General features: G+C 35.8%; 1 protein-coding gene and 1 pseudogene across 5 annotated transcripts in view; both read right to left on the reverse strand.

Annotated features, from left to right (window-relative positions):
- Window positions 1-246: 246 nt before the first annotated feature.
- Window positions 247-20,110, reverse strand: part of TC2N (tandem C2 domains, nuclear) — a 44,657-nt gene continuing 24,793 nt past the window's right edge. For all 5 annotated transcript variants that reach the window (XM_058740043.1, XM_058740046.1, XM_058740047.1 and 2 more), the window contains 7 exons: window positions 19,624-19,699; window positions 18,760-18,860; window positions 18,257-18,373; window positions 14,120-14,311; window positions 7,671-7,785; window positions 5,202-5,401; window positions 247-3,263 (listed from right to left, as the gene is read on the reverse strand). In XM_058740043.1, coding sequence (XP_058596026.1) covers window positions 3,153-3,263; window positions 5,202-5,401; window positions 7,671-7,785; window positions 14,120-14,311; window positions 18,257-18,373; window positions 18,760-18,860; window positions 19,624-19,699 — 912 coding nt within the window. In that variant the 3' untranslated portion in view covers window positions 247-3,152. The remainder of the gene's footprint in view (window positions 3,264-5,201; window positions 5,402-7,670; window positions 7,786-14,119; window positions 14,312-18,256; window positions 18,374-18,759; window positions 18,861-19,623; window positions 19,700-20,110) is intronic.
- LOC131517652 (small ribosomal subunit protein eS1-like) lies at window positions 14,623-15,585 on the reverse strand (annotated as a pseudogene).

Below are 20,110 nucleotides of genomic sequence, written 5' to 3' on the forward strand. Positions count from 1 at the left end.
GATTTCTTAGCTTCCATAATACATGAGCCAACTTCTCATAATTAAAAAAATATCTATGTTTAAAAATGTATATATACACCTTGTTGGTTCTGTTTCTCTGAAAAAACCCTAATATAGTATACATAGAGATATTTTATCTGGTACTTCCCTCAATATACCCCATCAAATACCAAAAGGAAATAACATATCCTTTGAAATATTGCTGTCATGATACAAAATAGTAAAATTTACTGAAAATTTCTAAAATCCTTCAAAAATAAACAATTATTTTATTAAACAAACAGTAACAATTTGGGGGGAAATTTTGGGAAATATGGTTTCAGTACAATAGTATCACAGAAATTCACATAACTATATTTAAGCAGAAGTTCACTTTAGCTTATTTTCAGCTCATAATTAAATATGTTCAAAATGCCATTGGTTTCTTCTTAACGGTCTGGTAAATTCTGGAACTGATACACTTCAATGATAATTTCCCTAGGAGGTCTGCTAAAAGAAAAAGTCATGCAAAACCAAATGAAAGCTGAAGAGTGATGTTGTATTTTGACATGGGCTGTAGCTACCTAATTGTATCAATCTGAAAGCTTATACATAAGTAAGCACGGTGTTAGGGATTAGCATTGTATAAACTATCAGCTATCAGTGTGAACCCTTCCATGGCTTTCTCTGGTCATCTAGCACCATTTTGATTCCCTTGTCCTTGTGATAAGTGGGTAAAGGTCAAGAAATACCCGAGTAAAAACAAAGACAAGTGATTTTTGCTTACTATCTCATGTTTTTATTACCAGCTAATGTTTTTTCTCATAATTTGAGTAGCTATTAACAAAAAAGTGTGTTTCTTTTCATATTTCATGTAAAGCTTCAAAGACAACCAGAATATCATCTGTATTCGGTACCTCTTGCACCAGAAAAAGGCTTAAGTAAAACTAATTAAAATATTTGGGAATTTAGTTGTGTCAATACTACTCTAACTGAAAGGTCTTTTAAGTGAAAAGATTTTTTTTTTTAATTTTTTTTATTTACCTATGATTCTAAGACATGCAAGAAACCAAAAAAATCACACTTTCTCTGAAATTATACATTGTATACATATTGCAAAAACATTAAACATTAAATAATTTAAATTGAGTTAAATACATGACTACATATAATAACTTTAGGAATTGGAAGCATTAATAGAACACAAAAAACTGCTCAAATTAAACTCTAGATTAAAAAAAAAAACCAATAAAGTCTGTTATTTATTGTCCAAAAGCCAAAATACCTATTTGGTGGCTATTAAAACAGGTGTATTTGCAGAGGATTTTTAAGGCAGTGAGGCTACTCTGTATGAGACTACAGTGGTGACTATACGACCTTCTGCACCTGTCAAAACTCACAGAATGGACAATACCAGGAGCGAACCCTAAATTTGGGTGATAACACTATGCCAACGTAGGTTCACTGATTTTAGCAAATGTATCATTCTGGTGGGCTATGTTGATGATGAGCAAGGTGTGTGTATGTGGGGGTCAGGGGTGCCTGGGAACTCTCTGTACCTTCCTGTCAATTTTGCTGTGAACCTAAAACTGCTCTAAAAAAATAAAGTCATTTGTCTCAAAGATGTAAAACACTACAGTCAAGGTGATTTCCCTTGAAAGTTCACGTGAGTACTGACCAATATTTCATTGTTCACAAATCTCAGAAAATTATTTCCAAATGCACACTGTCAACACCACCAGTATAACATAAACTCTAGGGAACAGAAGCAAAGAACGTGTAAATTAGGCATATTTTGTAGCTTGTGGAGATGATACCTAGGAAAAAAGGAATTAAGGGTTTACTTGAGAAAATCTTAATGAGACATACAGAACATAAGAACTAGAATGAAGAGGGTATTCTACAGCTATACCAAAGTATCTTCTGGTCTAAAATATCACCACCTACCTCCTGGCATGTGTGGACAAGGTAAGAGAGAAAGAAAAATGAAAGACCATGACCACAGAGCAGTTGGTCTACTCATTAGCAAAACTAAAGTCAGACTTGCCAAGATCAAGGAAGGCATTATCTGTTTCTCCAAGCAGCTATTCTTTTGGGGCATAGTTTGCATAGCTGACTAACCTGAAATCAGGCCCACATACTGACTTCTAGTGAGTTCCTGAGAGAAACTGCAATAGAAAATATGTGCTATATAATGCTATCACGTACAGTTTCTTAAAAAACATGGGAAAATAGCATTGTGGATTATAGAACAAGTAGTTCATATATATATCTCTATATCTATATATCTATAGAGATACATATATAAACACTAAAAAAAGGGAAATAATTATCATAAAATATTGAACTTGCTAATTAAGCTCATTTAGTTCTGCTAATTAGGAGGAGCTACATGGAGGATAATCTTATTCCAACTCCAATTAAAACAAAGGGTAAAATATTTGAGGGAGGAAAACACAGCAAAATGTGTACACACAAGGTTTCCAATTAAACTTCAACCTTCTGGTGTTTTCGTTTATTCTTGCCAAAACATAGCGTCCTATATTTGAAGTTTCTCGGAGATAAATAATTTATACAGTGGCAATGTGACGCCTTATGGGTAAGAAGTAAGAAACCTAGGGCACAACTCTTCCCCGAATACCTAAGAGCTGAAGTGGTTCGATGATTCGTATTTGTTTTCTGAGAGAAGAGAGGTAGCAAGAGGTAAACAGTGGAGTCAAGACCTAATCAAGAATGACTGGCACTGAAACAGACAGTAGTAAAGTCTTCTACATGTCTAACAGTACTAACAGAGACTTGATATACTAGATTTTAAATATCTAGGGAAAGCTTTCAAAAAAACCCATAAATGTAAGATAGCAATCACCACCTATGGTTGAAATTCTCATTGATTTTATAATTTATTTAGTTGCCCCAGAAATACTACTCTTTATTTCACTGTCTATTTTGGCATAGTTTTAAAACATCCCCTTTATTTTGGATATCAGATATAAGTCATCCCATTTTCTTTAATCAAATTTAATTTTCTATAAGATCCATTACACATTACAATTATGACCTCCATAAATAAATTGACAAATGTATTGATTTGTCTCTTTTCATTGGTAGCAAATTGAAATCCTAAGTCTTCTAAAAGAATGTCAAATTCTTCATCAAATTAATGTGTGATGTCTTCAAGATGGATTTAATCTGTGCCACTTGATAACAACCTTTTCTGGATTTGTAATGGTTTCTTTCCACTGATTCACTGCTTCAGTGTTATTACTGTCTTCGCTTATCCAAATCTAGAAAGGAACAGTACAACCATTTAACAGAGTCTGAATTCAAACTGCTAATAACTCTTATGGATGAAAGACGAGTGGAAGTTTGGTTCACGTATTTTCAATTAAACATCTTTCCATTTTTCCAAAATTTTGTTTGATTTCTATTTGAAACGTAAATGTTAAAATACTTAACCTAGTCACCCTGCAGACTGTTTTAGATGAATCAATCCAATTTAAAAATTCAACATGAAAGATTATAAAAATCATTTCTCCCAAAACACTAATTAGTATCTTTCGTTATTCAATAAGCCTAGGAGCTCAACTTACAATGGATCCTAATCATCTGAAACACTTCTGTGAGGATTAATGGAGACTAATCATGATTTAAGTTAGATTGGTAAGAAGTGTCCATTTTAAGCACCTTTTACATTAGATAAAGCTGTGACTTTAATTGAAATCTAAACTAACTTTAGGTAACAGACATGAATGAATTTGAGAAAACTGCAAAGCATTATGCAAATGTGAGACATCACACTGGTTACACACCACAGAGGCAAGGTGGGCAAGGAACCCAAAGCCTGAATTCTCACCTCAGCTTTAGCCCTGCCAAGTGCCGCTACTTCGGAATTAACTTCTGTGAGACGGAGTTTCTAATTCTTTTAAATAAGGACACTGGAGCAGGTCACTGATTTTCAACCTTTCCCCCCTTAATTTCCTGATCTGAAGAACTTTACTTCATATAAAATCTTACAAAGAACCTTAGTATATGATATGAATCAGATAACGCCAGCATGCTCTGGCTGATGTAAGGGTGGGGAGACCTTGAGTCCACATTTGGCTACCCCATCATGATGGCTACTAAGGACACCGGAGAAGCCAGAGGGAACAGACGAACAGCCAGAACCCTTCCAGAATTATTATTCTTAACTGGACTGTCAACCAAGGAAATGGAATCACCAAAAACGTTATGCTGAAAATCACCTGAAATCTCCCATTCCATTCCTACATGATCGCTGAGGCTTAGTGAGATAGGAAGCCTCAACTGAATCCACTTCATAGGCCTCACGGCTTTGAAAAGTATGCTACCTATATGAGTTTTTGAGTCAAACTCTTTCCCAAATAGGAATAAATGAAGAATGACAAAACTGTAATTTTTTATATAAATGTTTTAGGTAAAACACATGAAGAAGTCGGTCAAAAAGTTATTATCAATCTTTGAAAATTCACATGTAATTTAAGGATTTCACATAGGCTGCTAATAACATCTTGTTATCAAGCAGACAGAAGCCTTTAAACCCGTAATGTAGATTTTGGAATTTAAATTCAAGCCAAACAATCATAATTAAGATAAAAGATAATGAGCTACTTTTGGAAACTACAAAGGAAACAAGTCCCTATAGGATTGGCAAGTAAGCAAGTGTTCTGTTGTCTTACACAGATGACTAAAAATTTTTAAATAGATTAATCTAGACACCAATACTATCTAAATACCACCACAACCACTGCTACCACTAATGTTTTCAAATTCAAATCTAACATTCAAATTTCAAATTCAAATCTAACATTATTCAGTTAATAGCATACAGAGTTAAACATTAAATCAAACAGGACACAGAAAGAAGAAGGTTGGATATCTCCAGCCTTACAAAATTTGATTTAAATACTTAGCGTCAAACTCAACAGTACTGAAAAACTGACCTTTCTTATAGTGTTTACAGCTGAGAAGCTCAGAAATAGACTTATTTCAAGATAAGAAGCCTGATTGCTCAGAAATTCCAACTATTTGTATTAAAGCAAAGTGTGACAAGATTTCATTTTTGTGGCAACATTAAATTTTATGATGCTGAAGAATTTTACTCTATTCAACTTCAATTTTATCCCGTATTCCCTTTGATGACTAACTGCTTTGAGCATACAGAAGTGCAAGCAAAGAATTCAAGATAAAAAATCCCTACTAACCTGCCCCACAAAGTGTCGTCTTCTTACAGAGCTCCGACTGTAAAGCTTAATGAGAAAAATAATTTCTTTTTCATTCTGTCTGAGTGGAAAAATCATAGTTTCTCCCCACTTTACTCTGCCACTGGAGGCCTTCAGTAAGCGTGTCTTCTTCTTATAAATCAACTCTCCTGAACTAAACATTGCCACCTTCACAAAAAAACCTAGACAATAAGAAATTTTGATATGTAAAATTTTATTTTAAATGTCATAAAAGATACATATCTATATGTTATATTTGGTGTGAACATACAGATAAGCCGCTTCTCAAGATCTGACAAAAAAAAAAAAAAAAAAGATCTGACGAGCTCTTGGCATAACGGAAAACATCTCTAGTAAACTTTATAGTTCTCATCACGCTTTACAAAAAACTACAGCAACCCCCAATGAATCTAATCTTTCTCTAACCTGAATGCCATTAAAGACTGGAAACTGGAGGCATACAGGACAGTCAGCAATAGGGCAGCACACACTGAAAAGTATTATACAAAAGAGAGGGGCCAACTCTTTGGACAGCTGGAGGAATTTAGTTCACGGTTTTACACAGATAAAATTCTTTGCTCGAGACTCCTGAGGTTAAACACACATCCACTAGAGAAAATTTACTCTTTAAATAAATGGAGATAGAGAGCTTCCAGTAATGGCAGAATAGTTGTAGAAACTAACCTTCCCATAGATTAAAATTATAAATTCTGGGGAAAAAAAATATAAAAAACAAGTGCACAAGCCATTAAAGATTGACCAAAAGCAGGAAGAAATTGGAGGAGAGTCAGCTTTTACAGATGGGAATTGCACTGGGTAAAATTCAGGTTTATATAACTTTTCCCCTAAGCATACTCCCCCGTCTCCCCCGTCTCACTGACACGTGGTCCCTACAGCTCAGGCAGAGAGGGCAGTCTGACTAGTTTGAGTAGTCATGGGATACAGCTGAGGTGGCCAGGGCAGCAAGAGAGTGAGGAGGGAACTTCCAGAAAAAAGGGAGCTGCCAAGTGAGGACCTAGACGGACCATCAGATTTCCAGCATGGAGATTATGATAATCCTGATAGCAGTTTTGATCAAAGAAAGACCCTATTAATGTCATAAATAAATTCCATCTGTGGATTTCTACTGATGTCCTTATTTCCTAGAATATTAACCCTATGTAGCCCTGGTAATTTATTCTTTTAATACCACGTTAGATTTTATTTGCTTATTTTTATTTTATGATTTTTCCATCTATCTACATAAGTGGTAACAGTCTAGAGCTATTTTTTGTGTGCACTATCCTTTCTGTTTTGATATCGAGAATATGCTAACCTCATAAAGTTACTTTTTCCATCGTTTTTCATGCTTTGGAACAGCTTATATAAAATAGGAATTAAATGTTCCCTGAAAGTTTGGTGGAATCCACCAGTAAAATCATCTTGGCCTGGTGCTTTTATTAGAGGAAATTCTTTAACTACCTACACATGGTTATCATTTTATTCAGATGCTCTCCCTCTTTTGCAGTGAATTTCAACAATTTTCTTCTCCAAAAATCAATTATTTTACAGAGATGTTCAAATGAATTGATATAGTTATAAATGGGGTTGTCTTATTTATCATTGAACCACCTTCAAATTTGAAATGTTATCTTCTTCCTTGTGCCTGTTTTCTTTATTTTTTGCTCGATCCAATTTACTGTAGGTTTGTCTATTTTACTGATCTTTTCGAAGAAACAGTTTTTGGCTTTATTGATTATGTCTTTTGCTGTTGTCTCCGTATCTATCAACTTTGGCTTTACCTTTAATTCCTTACCTCTACTTTCCTTTGTGTTTGCTGTTTTTTTTCCTAACTTCCTGAGCTGAATGGTCGCTTGCGTTTATTTTCAGACATCCACTGCTTTTTGCCCACCTGCAGGGATCTTCTCTTCTTGTAGCCGAATAAAGGAGCACTCTTACCCCACTCTTAGCCCTTAGGGAGGACTGCCTTCACACCTCCAGCTCTAGGAACAGCCATATAAACCAGGCCTATGCAACCAAAACATCAGAGCCCCTTCTGGTGCCCAAAGGCACAGGGAAGGAAAAGTGTTTCAAGGTTTATGTGTGATATTTTCTGGGGGTTTTTTGAATTAAGTTTCTAGTTAGCAGAATACTCAACAATGGGCATAGACCTAGAGAAAAGACAAATTATCTAGGCTGGTGAAATATATCTGACAGTCCTCTGGACACTCAACCTATATAAACTAATGACCCAAATAAGGAATAGCATCAAATGGATAAAAATCCAAGAGACTGTGGAGTAGACACATGGCTAAAATCTGAAATCCAATAAAGTAATTTTAAGTTAAAAGGTAAGTATTTAAGTTAAATAACAAAAGTATGATTTTAATTTCCATTGTTAAGAAATATAGGAAAAACTAGCTTTGACTAATATTTTCCGAAGATTTCACTTTGAACCACAGATATACTTACTCAAAGTGAGAGGTGATGAACAGCTTGGAAGGTATTGTGCCTCGAGAATCTGTAACTGAATTCTGCTATTTACTGCTTGAAAACAAGTCCCCAATTCAAGTTCTGCATGGCAAACCTAGGTATCAAAAAAGTACCATATGATAATTAAGAACAAAGTTTTGGAGATATTTCAAAAATTCAAGAGCAAAGAGCTACAATTTTAAGTTTTGAAAGCGATGCCTTTTATTGACACACAAAATTATGATAGAAAATATGGTTAGGATAAATGCATGGATTCTGTAAATATGAGGTACTCACTTTCACGGATTCTGAAAAGCCAAGTTAAACCTACATACTTGATCCTTCAAAACCAGGGAGGTCAAAAGATATTTCAAATTGAAAACAAATGAAATTCTTCAGCAGTTTTTGTAAAGAAAATGTCCATGAAATAAACACCAAAAAAGGCCACTTTCAAAACACTTAGTCATTTGAATTGTTTTTAAGAATACATAAACTATAATGAAAAGCTTCATATATAAGAACCACCATTATTTTTTCTGACTATAGACGCAGCAGTAGATGCTACCCAGATTAGAAGATTTGAAGACAAAGGATTACTACAAGGAATAAATGTGTAGGTTAAGAGCTGAATTACTATGCTGAATGAGAGCCAGCCAAGAAAGTTGGCAAAAAGGAAGCTAGTGAAAGCGACGGAGGCAGTAAATAATAAGGAGAAGGTCAAAGAAAACCTGAGGCAAACAATGAAATGAAGGAGATTCAGAGGGGAAAAAGTTAAAATGTGCTCTTCTGTAGCACTGACTAAAGAAGAAAGTTAGTAATCCGTGAGATGGAACACAAGCCAGCCTACTTATGTGGATTTCAAGGTCCTTGGAGTAAAAAATCAAGGAGAGAAACATAAAGTCATCCAAACAGAAAAATACTACTGTTCACATGTTGAGAAGAAAGAACATCAGGTTAACAGACCTCCCTGGGGCCCAGCACAGACAGGCACAAAAATCTTTGTGAGTATGGATTCCAACAAAGCTACAGAATGGCTGAATGACACTTGATGAAGAGATTTGTATTTGATAATTACCGAGTATTCCCCAACCATTGGCACATAACTCACTGAAAAAGAACCTTTCCATGTATCTGCCATCGACTGAATCATGGACATTTCCTTCAAAACAGGATTTGGCATTTTAAAATTGCTCATGCCAGGATTAAAAAGATGTGTACGTGTGTCTACACACACACACACACACACACACACACACACAGTGGAATATTACTCAGCGATAAAAAAGAATGAGATCTTGCCATGTGCTACAACGTGGATGGACCCAGAGGGTATCATGCTTAGTGAAATAAGATACAGACAAATATTGTATGATGATACTCATATGTGGAACCTAAAAAACAAAACAAACAAACAGACTTTCACATACAGAGAACCAACTGGCGGTTGCCAGGAGGGAGGTGAGTGAAGGGATGGGTGAAGTAGATAAAGGGGATTAAGAGGTGCAAACTTCCAGTTTTAAAATAAAGAAGTCACAGAGATGAAAAGTATAGCATAGGGAATATAGTCAGGAATACTATAATAGCACTACATGTGACAGACGGTAACTACGCTTACTGTGGTAAACACAGAATAACGTACAGAATCACTGAATCATTATGGTGTATACCTGAAGCTAATATAACACTGTATGCCAATTATACCTGGATTTAAGAGGGCTTCTGGGGGTGGGGGAGAGGGGAAAGTGGGTGATGGGCATTGAGGAGGGTACCTGTTGGGATGAGCACTGGGTGTGGTATGGAACCAATTTGACAATAAATTATATTTAATAAATAAATAAATAAATAAATAAATAAAAATTTTAAAATTAAATTGGTCATGACATAAATCGAGAGCAAGGCAGTGAAAAGTGAACCACTTTAAAGTATAGACTCAACTGTCAAGGTTAGACTCCCCCTTGAAAAGTCTAAAATGATGATCAAACTTGTCTATTTTGGCAACAAACGCTGAATTCTAATAAAAAAGTGAAAGTACTATTTTTGCTTTTATAATCAGAGTTTAAGAATGGATTAATAAATCTTTTTTGGTAGCCATATATAAAACGGAGCTCTTTCTTATTTAAAAAAATGCTGCTGTTCTTGGCATTTAAAAAACTAGATTAAATACAGTTACTTGGGGTGCTCGGTGGCTCGGTCGGTTGAGAGCACGACTCCGGAGTTTGGCCCAGGTCGTGATCTTCCAACTGTGAGACTCTGTGCTGACAGTGCAGAGCCTGCTTGGGACTCTCCCTCTCCCTCTCTCGCTGCCCCTCCCCTGCTGGCGCTCTCTCAAAATAAATAAATAAACATTAAAAAAAACAACGACAGGCTATTTATTATTTACAAAACACCAAGGAAACTATGGGTAAAATATTTTTGTTATTATGGTTGTGTGTCCACAATGTAACAACACTTATGAAAACACCTAAAGGTGGCAAAACTTCCCTCAGTGTTACACACTTGTAGAGCTCACTCTCACAAAACAAAGCCGCGCTTGGCAAAGGTTTGCTATTTCTAATTTGCCAGTGTCATTTCTGAATTCAACTTATTTATTATGTTCCAGGATATTAATTCAGATGGTGAAAAACTATTCAAAGTGGTTTTCAATGTCCCTATAACCGAAAAATTAAAATTCCAATCAGGGCACCTGGGTGGCTCAGTCAGTTAAGTGTCCAACTCTTGACTTCGGCTCAGGTCATGATCTCAGTTTGTGGGATGGAGGGTGGCGTCAGGCTCTGAGCTGACAGCACAGGACTTGCTTAGGATTCTCTCTGTCGCTCTCTCTCTGCGCCTCTCCCCAGCTCGTGCACACTGTGCATGCTCTCTCTCTCCCAAAATAAATAAACTTTTAAAAAATAATAAAATAAAATAAAATTCCAATCAATTAGCATGTATAAAGTGCATTTTTAATGGGCACGAAACTATGGAAGATACATGATCTCTAATCCTGCAACATGTATCCTTTTTTAAAGAAAAGAAAACTTCCCAAGCCTTCCTTGAATCGTTGTTGAAAGTGAAAAGCATAGTTAGAGAAAACCATGATCCGGTGATCCCTGAGAATATCTTCTTGAGGGGAAGTGACATACAGTAGAGCTGGTCCTGGAATCGATGCTTCTGTTCAAATCCTGGCTCGCCGACCACTGGCTGGAGGAAATCATGCAAGTGCTTTGGTGTGTCGGTGCCCTCAGTAGGGATACGAGAGCAGAAAGCTCATAGATTTGAGTGTGAGCATCAAATCACCTAACACCACATCAGTTGTATGTAAGGCTCTGTAAATAAAAATCTCATCTTTTCCGCATTATTCAACACAGAGACTTGGATTCTCAAATAAATACTTACGTTACTATTTGTCAGGGTCAAGAACTCTCTACTAAGACGTTAGCTCTACATGAAAGTTCTGCTGTGTGTGGTGGCATAACTGTCACCGTGGAGGATGGGTGTGAAAGACCAGCTCTGTCAGCTAGAATATCAATTTTCCTCCTCGACACAGGAAACGAAGCATACTATTATTGCATTGGCCAATAATATGAAACATTCACACTAATATAAACCCACTGGTCCAATATAGCCCCTAAGTTCTTCTTTCAGGCCATCAATCTTTTTGTACCCCTAGGACCTAACACACAACAGATACACAATTGTTGCAAGACCTCTAAAACATGAAGTAATTTGGTAGAAACTTAGCCAAAATCATTCATTCAGATTCTCCAAGGCAGATAAGATTATAACAACTCAATTCTCCAGAAAATACCTTTGCTGAGTTATCTTCTGATATACTCTACTTGTCTTTAAAGTTTTAGTAAATGAATTATCCATTTGAATAATATATTTTGTGCCTTCTGTAAACTATGGTTGCAGCTTAAGGTCTACCAAACCTAGTTTCAAAGATGCAAGTGACAAACTCCTTGTCACAGTTACAAAGCAAATTTCCTACATTTAAACAGAATATAAAAATAATCTAATATAGCATGCTTCTGTTTAATCATTTATTCTTTCATTCCTACCTACGTACCAACGGTCAATGCCAAGAATATAATTAGGCCCTTGCTAAGAACACAGTAAAACATAAAGAAAACGGATGGAAGCTTAAGCCTTGTTTTGTTTAAACCAAGTAACTGAATTCTAAGTTGTAATAAATACCGTACAGAGAACACACTGGAGATGGAGACAGAAAATAATAGACAAGAAAGAACTATCTAAAAATTTCACTTCTTGATCAGTTATAGAAATCCTTTTTTATTTTTTAATCTCTACTTTAATTCCCTTTCTAATTCGCTGGTTCTCAAGCCAGAGTGCAGAGTAGAATCACCTGGGAAGTTTCTAAAAACTACAGATGCTTCTTCATCAAAATAAAAAGCTTCTGCACAGTGAAGGAAACAATAAGCAAAATTAAAAGGCAACTGACAGAATGGGAGAAGATACTTGCAAATGACGTTATCAGATAAAGAGTTAGTATCCAAAATTTATACAGAACTCACCAAACTCAACACCACCCCCCCCAAAAAAAATAATCCAGTGAAGAAATGGGCAAAAGACATGAATAGACACTTCTCCATAGAAGACATCCAGATGGCCAACCGACACATGAAAAAACGCTCAACATCACTCATCATCAGGGAAATACAAATCAAAACCACAACGAGATACTACCTCACACCTGTCAGAATGGCTAACATTAACAACTCAGGCAACAACAGATGTTGGCAAGGATGCGGAGAAAGAAGATCTCTTTTGCACTGCTGGTGGGAATGCAAACTGGTGCAGCCACTCTAGAAAACAGTATGGAGGTTCCTCAAAAAATTAAAAATAGAACTACCCTATGACCCAGCAATTGCACTACTAGGTATTTATCCAAGGGATACAGGTATGTGTTTTGAAGGGACACATGCACCCCAATGTTTATAGCAGCACCATCAACAATAGCCAAAGTATGAAAAGAGTCTAAATGTCCATCGATGGATGAATGGATAAGGAAGATGTGGGATACAAATACAATGGAGTATTACTCCGCAATCAAGAAGAATGAAATCTTTCCCTTTGCAACTATGTGGATGGAACTAGAGGGTATTATGCTAAGCGAAATTATTCAGAGAAAGACAAATATCATATGACTTCACTCATATGAGGACTTTAAGATATAAAACAGATGAACATAGGGAAGCAAAAATAACATAAACACAGGGAGGGGGACAAAACATAAGAGACTCTTAAATACAGAGAACAAACAGAGGGTTGCTAGAGGGGTTATGGGAGGGGGGATGGGCTAAATGGGTAAGAGGCATTAAGGAATCTACTCATGAACACACTGTTGCACTCTATGCTAACTTGGATGTAAATTATAAAAAATAAATAAATTATAGAAAAAAAAAAAAACAACTATAGATGATTCTGGCCTCCCACCTCCCATCTCCCCCCACCCTCTCCACCCCCCACCAAATTCTGATTTAATGTGTAGCCAGGATAAGAACCACTTTAAGTCACATTAAATATTTTTGAAGGCAGGTAAAATATAAATCCTATATAAATTTAAAATTACATACAGGCTTGGCCTTATAAAAGCTTATAAAGATTTAAAGATTAAAAAATTTCTATAACTGTTATCCTGACATAGAAACTATATAAGTAAATTATTAGGGATTTCTAAACAATTTTAAGATAGTGTTCAGCTGGCTAGTTGAGAGATACAAATTATCAGGTCTCAAAAATCAATCAGCACTACAGATAATCAAGTTCTTTACAAAAACAGACAAACTAGCTGTTAAGAACCTCCATTCTACCCAAGTTATGGATAGATATTGAGCTTGCTCATGATTAAAATCACTTTCCTAATCTCTTTTAAGGCACTCTTTTTTTTTTTTTTAAGTAGGCTTCACACCCAGCCTGGAGTCCAGTGCTGGGCTCAAACTCATGACCTGAGATCAAGACCTGAGTTGAGATCAAGAGTCAGATGCTTAACCAACTGAGCCACCCAGGTGACCCAACAGAATTTTTTTTTTTTTAAGGCAATCTTGTTTGAATTTGGAATTTATGATTCCCAACTTTCTTTCTTGCTCTTCCTAAATTATCAGCTATAAAAGAAATTTTTTAAAACTTAATAAAATGATTCCTAACTTCAGGATTATTTTCCTGAAGTATAAAATATCAAACATTAATAAAAACGTCCTAGGAGAAGGTAACCCTAAGGTTATTTTTCAATGGAGAAAGCAAAGGGTCTCTGTTAACCTTTTATCACTTATGTAAAAAGCCTTATTAAACAATGACATCATTATTATTACTATTATTATTGCTTCTTGAGAGCCTTCCCGATCCTCTAATATATTCTAGAGTGTTCAAGTTATACTCCAACAGAAGGTCAGCCACAAAATAATTCTTAAAGTATAAAACACTTTTATAGTGATACTACTATCACTTACAGAAATTTTTGAAGGTGGCGTTATATCCAAAGAGTAATCCATCTCCTGTGTGCTAAGAGCTCTGAGTGACAGTGAGCATTCTCCAATGGTTTTCTTCCTGGGTGTCTGGGTTTGAATCTTAAATACAAGCCTTACGGTTTGTAGACTTTGGAGTTTAATAGCAAATACAAAAGTTTCCATAAATTCAATACTCTAAAAAAAAAATGCAGGAAAATAATATAAAATATATAAATAAAAGGACTGAAAAAGAGATGATATGGCAATACCAAAGAAATGAAAATAACATTTTATAATCTAGGAAAGGAAGGTCTAATTTTTTACAACAAAAAAATATCTTTCAGTGTAAATTAAGATGACAATGACCATGGGTTGTTTTTCCAGAATTTATCCTGGATACTGCCTTTCTTAATGTCACAAATTATCTATCTATCTATCTATCTATCTATCTATCTATCTATCTATCTATCTAAAACATCCCAAATAAGATTTTTTATTTGTCACCATTAAATGTCTGAATTTTAAACAGATTCTTGGACTGGTGGTTCATATCTATCAGCTCGTTCAACTTTAGCACAACTTTAGCATCCCCAGTAGCTTTTCCAGAACCACTACCTTCACCATGAAGCTCCATGAGCTTTCCCAATTCAAGCTTGGGCTTCTTCAGCATTTTTACTTTTCTAACAAAGACATCAGGGAGTGGATAAACAGACTGACAAGGCTTCTCTATGTCTTTTCTGATGCTGTCTGGAATCAATTTATTGACCACTTGTTTCAAGTCACTTGTCTGCAACTCTCAGGTCATGATTTCCATCATCTTTTTCCGAATTTGGCGGGCCTGTTGGTACTGAGCATAAGAGGTCTTCCGAATCTGATTGTTGTGTTTTTTAGTAAAACCGACACAAAAGAGACGAAGCAAATACCCGTTGGTAGTCTTGACATCAACGTGAGCTTCAATCATCGGTCTGCCATTTTTTGACCATGGAGCACATTTTGTCCCAGGTAAGATCCATGCCATGGAAATTAGTCAGGCAGTTTTTTCCCTGAACATCTTCAGTAATTAGCTTGAATTTCCTAAATGGAACTTCATCATTCTGCAGATCAGCAAGGCTTACTTCAAACACACGACCCTTAAGGCCATCAGATGTGATTTTGGTTCCTTGAGTTCTCATGACTAGTGTTTTCCCAATATTTCTTATATTAAACATTGCTGGTGCTTTTACATCATACCAATCTTTCTTTGAAAATGGATCAACCACTTTCTTCTTGGCTCCCTTTTTGCCACCTTCCATAAGACACTTGTTCTTGCCTACCGTGATGGCGCTGCTCAGGGAGCCAAAAGGGCGGAAGTCACAAATTATCCTTTTAATTACTAAGGGATTCAGGTCAATATCAACACCAACTGTAGCAGAATATAGCTTTTCTCCTTTTTGAAAACTGGGTTTGTTTTCCATCTTTGGTTCTGGGGCCTCATTCCTGCTATCCACCGCAATTTTTCAACAGTAAGTGGTTCAAGAATCTCACATGTGCTCTCTCAGGAAGTACCCCAAATCTATCCATTCACATTAAGAGACCTAAATTATTTCTATTCTTTTTCTAATGTTCTTCCCACCTACCTTGGGATTTGATTTCACTTTTAGTGATGTTTGCTCCACTCTCTCCAATCTGAAAATCAATCTCCTTAAAAAGTCCTATCTTCTCTCATTAGCATCCAGTCCAGGCAGCAAGTCAGTGTTTTTCATGCTCAGAATATTTTCCCAAATGTTCTTTTTGTTACTTTTAATATTTTGTTATTCTAACATCTTCTTGACACTAGACTGATTTTTGCTATACACTTCCTTCTTCCCATCTTTACTGCTTTCGTTTGAAAAGGAGTTTTGTTTTGTTTTTTTTTCCTTTTGAAAAGACAAGATATCTGATCTGGGTAACTAAAATCAGTATCTTAGATACGGCGCCCAAATTTTCACTTTTATTGTAATTGCTTATGTCTGTATAATCAAAATTGTTTCTGAGAGCCTCCCAACCACCAGAGCTATCTTTTTCTCTCAGAGTCTCAACCACAGGACCACACCAACAATATAGTATACATAAAATGTTTAATTTTTAAATTGAGATGCAATGAGATTACACATGAAGTAATAAGTATGTTGGCTGACTTCACATTTTGCTATAATAGAGGTAAACAAGTTGATAAATAGTAACAAATCTTAAAAGTAAGATCCCATGCCAACTTTAATATAAGAACAATTTTTCCTAACTTCCTAAGTTAACTCACAGTTTCATTTGAAAATCAGAAAGTGAAATTGTTTAATTCAGGAAGGATTCATTTTGAGTGTCAGCATCATAACCAATTAAAATTTATTTCCATCTAGACTTTCTAAAAGGCATATTTTCAGTGTGAGATACTAATACATATAAACCAACTTTGATTACTGTCTTTTTACTTAAGAGCATTTTTCCATGTCCTTAAAAATTCTATCTAAAAATTTTCTACAGCTGCCCAGTATTCTATCACACAGTGTTATGGTTTAAATTTGGCCTCCAAAAGATATGCCGAAGTTCTAACCCCCAGTAACTCAGAATGTTACCTTATTTGGAAATAGGGTCTTTGAAGATGTAGCTAGTGACGTTAAGGTGAGGTCATCCAGGAGTAGGTGGACTGCCAATCTACTAGGACTAGAGTCCTCGTAAGAAGGCGGCCACATGAAGACACAGTGACAGAAGGAAAATGCCATGGGAAGATGGAAGCATGAAACAAAGTCAAGGAATGACTCAGACTGCTAACCATTACCAGGGGCTTGGAGAGTGGCATGGAACAGATTTTCCCTCGCTGCTGAAGGAAAGAACCAACACTAATGACATCTTGATTTCAGACTTACTCTAAAACTGTGGGAGAGAAAATTCTGTTGCTCTAGGCCATCCAGTTTGTGGTACTTTGTTACAGCAACCAGAGGAAACTCATACACATGGTATATATACCATGAATTTTCTCAACCGATCCCCTATTAAGACATGTAGATAGTTTCCAACTTTTCCCCTATGAACAAAACTGCCAAGAATACTTTACACATTTTTTATTTGCCTTTTAAACTCCTTCCATGGAACACATTCCAAGTAGAATTACTATGTAAAAGCACATAAATATTTCAAGGTTTCGATGTGTTTTGTCAAAATAATTTCCAGAAAGTTCTATATTCTAGAGTATTTATGAATTTTTTTCTTCATTTTAATAAGCAAAGAAAAAAAGAGAGAAAGCAATATGCAATTTAAATTCATATTTCTATAATTACTAGTGAGAGTAAATTTTTTCATGGTATTAGTCATTTGAGAAACCTTATTTTTAAATTATATGTACTTACAGAAAACACCTTTCATTTGCATGGAAAAACACTAACCTCTCAACATGTATCAGGAGACAAAAATGAAGATGTATTTAAACTAATGTGAAATCTGAAATCTATAAAACCAAAGTCAGGATAAGTCTTCCAGTTATAATAGCTGGAAGTATTTAAAAGAAATTTATTGCAATCATGCAATTATTTCACAAAGCCAAAGCAGGGTAGGAGGAGGGACGATAAAAATACATACATTTATTTTCCTTTCATACAAGAAAAACAGTCTTCTTAGATATTGTTTATCTTGTACATACTTTAGTGATTAAGATTTTCTTTTTAGGGGTGCCTGGGTGGCTCAGTCAGTTAAGCGTCCAACTCTAGATTTCAGCTCAGGTCATGATCATGCGGTTTGGGAATTCAAGTCCCACATCTGGCTCTGCACTGGCAGTGTGGAGCAGCGTGGGATTCTCTCTCTCTCTCTCTCTCTCTCTCTCTCTCTCTCTCTCTCTCTCTCTCCTCTCTCTCTCTCTCTCTCTGCCCCTCTCCAGCTCATTCTCTCACTCTCTCGCAAATTAAATAAACTTAAAAAAAAAGAAAGATTTTCTTTTTAAATACATCTTAATATTGGACACTGATGTATCAAATATTTTTAAGGCTCAAAATTATCTTTAAAAAGCAAGAGGTATATAATTTGCAATTTCCCCCCCAAAAACACTTTCTTATTCCAATTTTTTAAGTGGTTTAGAGTGACAAATATGAAAAAAAAAACCCATAAAAAGAAATTAAAACAAAAACAGCCACTTACATTACAGCCTTCCTTTGCTGAAGATTTGAAATGCACTGGTTTAGGCAATGTTAGTATTCCTTTTATAGAAATAGTAGGAGTGTCTCCACAACTAGAAGGCCAACTTAAATCTTTGCACTAAAAAAATTGAAAATACAGATTGAATTTTATAAAGGACTCTGACAATGCAAATATTTGATGTATTTCTTGAGTTAATGACTTAAATACAAACTATAAAAGTAAACTAATCTACTGAGCTCTCGTTTCATCTACATTGAAACAATTTGACATTTAATGTTCTAGACATCGTATCAATCTCCTTCTTGAGGTTAAAACCATAATTCCATCATACCTACAGATTTATTTTCTTTACTCTTTACTAAATACAGTTTTCTGCAAAATGTTACAGAATCCTAAATTCCAAAGAAAGTATTGTCCCATTCCCCACTGAGAGAAACAGTAGATGCTTATAGTGAAAATATTCAGTTTTGTAAGCAAAGTTGGTATTAACTAAGTTAACTTACCTGTAAAACTGTGATCCAGATCTGCTCTACTGAAGAATTATAAAACACTTTCACATTCAATCTCCCAAAATCTCTTTCATCTCCTGACAGAGTAATTGTATCTGAATTGTAAAAGACAGGGACATTTGAAATGTTATGCAATCCTTCTAATCCAATCATGCTTTGATACAATCCAATTTTTTTTAATGTTTTCATTTATTATTGAGACAAAGAGAGGCAGAGCATGAGCAGGGGAGGGGCAGGCAGAGAGGGAGACACAGAATCCGAAGCAGGCTCCAGGCTCCGAGCTGTCAGCACAGAGCCCGACACGGGACTCAAACTCACGGACTACGAGATCATGACCTGAGCTGAAGTCGGCCGCTCAACCGACTGAGCCACCCAGGCGCCCCGATACAATCCAGTTTTAAGAGTACAACTGAAAAATGGCAAAATTACTCTTTTAAATTGCCACTTTAATAAGACAAAAATGACACATCAACGTTTTATATCAGGGGAAGGCATGCTGTAAAAAGTGCCTGGCTTAAGAACTTAACCCAAGTATAGCATGAGATTTAAGTTAAAACTAAGATAAACTTTCCCACAAAAAAATGATATGGCTTTAATCCTATATGCTGCCGGAAGTTCCTTCACTAGTATACTTTATATCAAACAAACAAGATGTGTGCAACTGCTATGCCTTTTTTAAAGATGCATTCATGCCCGAACACAAAAAGTGGGCCATCTAATCTGAGTATTCATATGCCGGTAACATGGATACAACCATCTAGAGTTTTCCTTTTTTACCTTATCAACTATATGTTCAAATTACGACTCGGTAGAATTCATTCCCCTCAGAAAATAAAAAGAAGGTTCTTTACTCCTTACCCAGGCTTCTGTTACTCCCCTGGGAGTTCTTCCTGGAAGAAGAGCTGCTAGGCACACTGGACAGGGAATCATGTCTCTACAGATAAAATTGGTCTCTAGTCAGATATCACACAGCAAAGTTCAAGGATCTGAAACTTATGCCCCAACTTCCCCATGCCCCCAGCATCAAACTGCATGCTAACCATCAACAGTGTCACTGGTCAGATAGTAAAGAGGAAGAAAAGCTTTCTGTGTGTGTTAATAGGAAAGTCTTAAAGAGCTTACTAGATCATACACGGGGAAAGCCTTTGCTGTCTGGGGTTTGGTTTTATAATAAGGAGGAAGAGATCACCGTTTACGTTCATACTTGAAAGTACAAGTAAAAATAAGAATATATCTGGCAGTGCCCTGTTACTTAAAAACTTGCAAAGTAGCGGTTATGAAAGCACAGTCCCTCTGAACCACCAACATCAACATCATCCAGGAATTTGTTAGAAATACAAACTCC

The sequence above is a fragment of the Neofelis nebulosa genome, chromosome 7, assembly GCF_028018385.1.
Source record: "Neofelis nebulosa isolate mNeoNeb1 chromosome 7, mNeoNeb1.pri, whole genome shotgun sequence".
NCBI classification, from domain to species: Eukaryota; Metazoa; Chordata; class Mammalia; order Carnivora; family Felidae; genus Neofelis; species Neofelis nebulosa.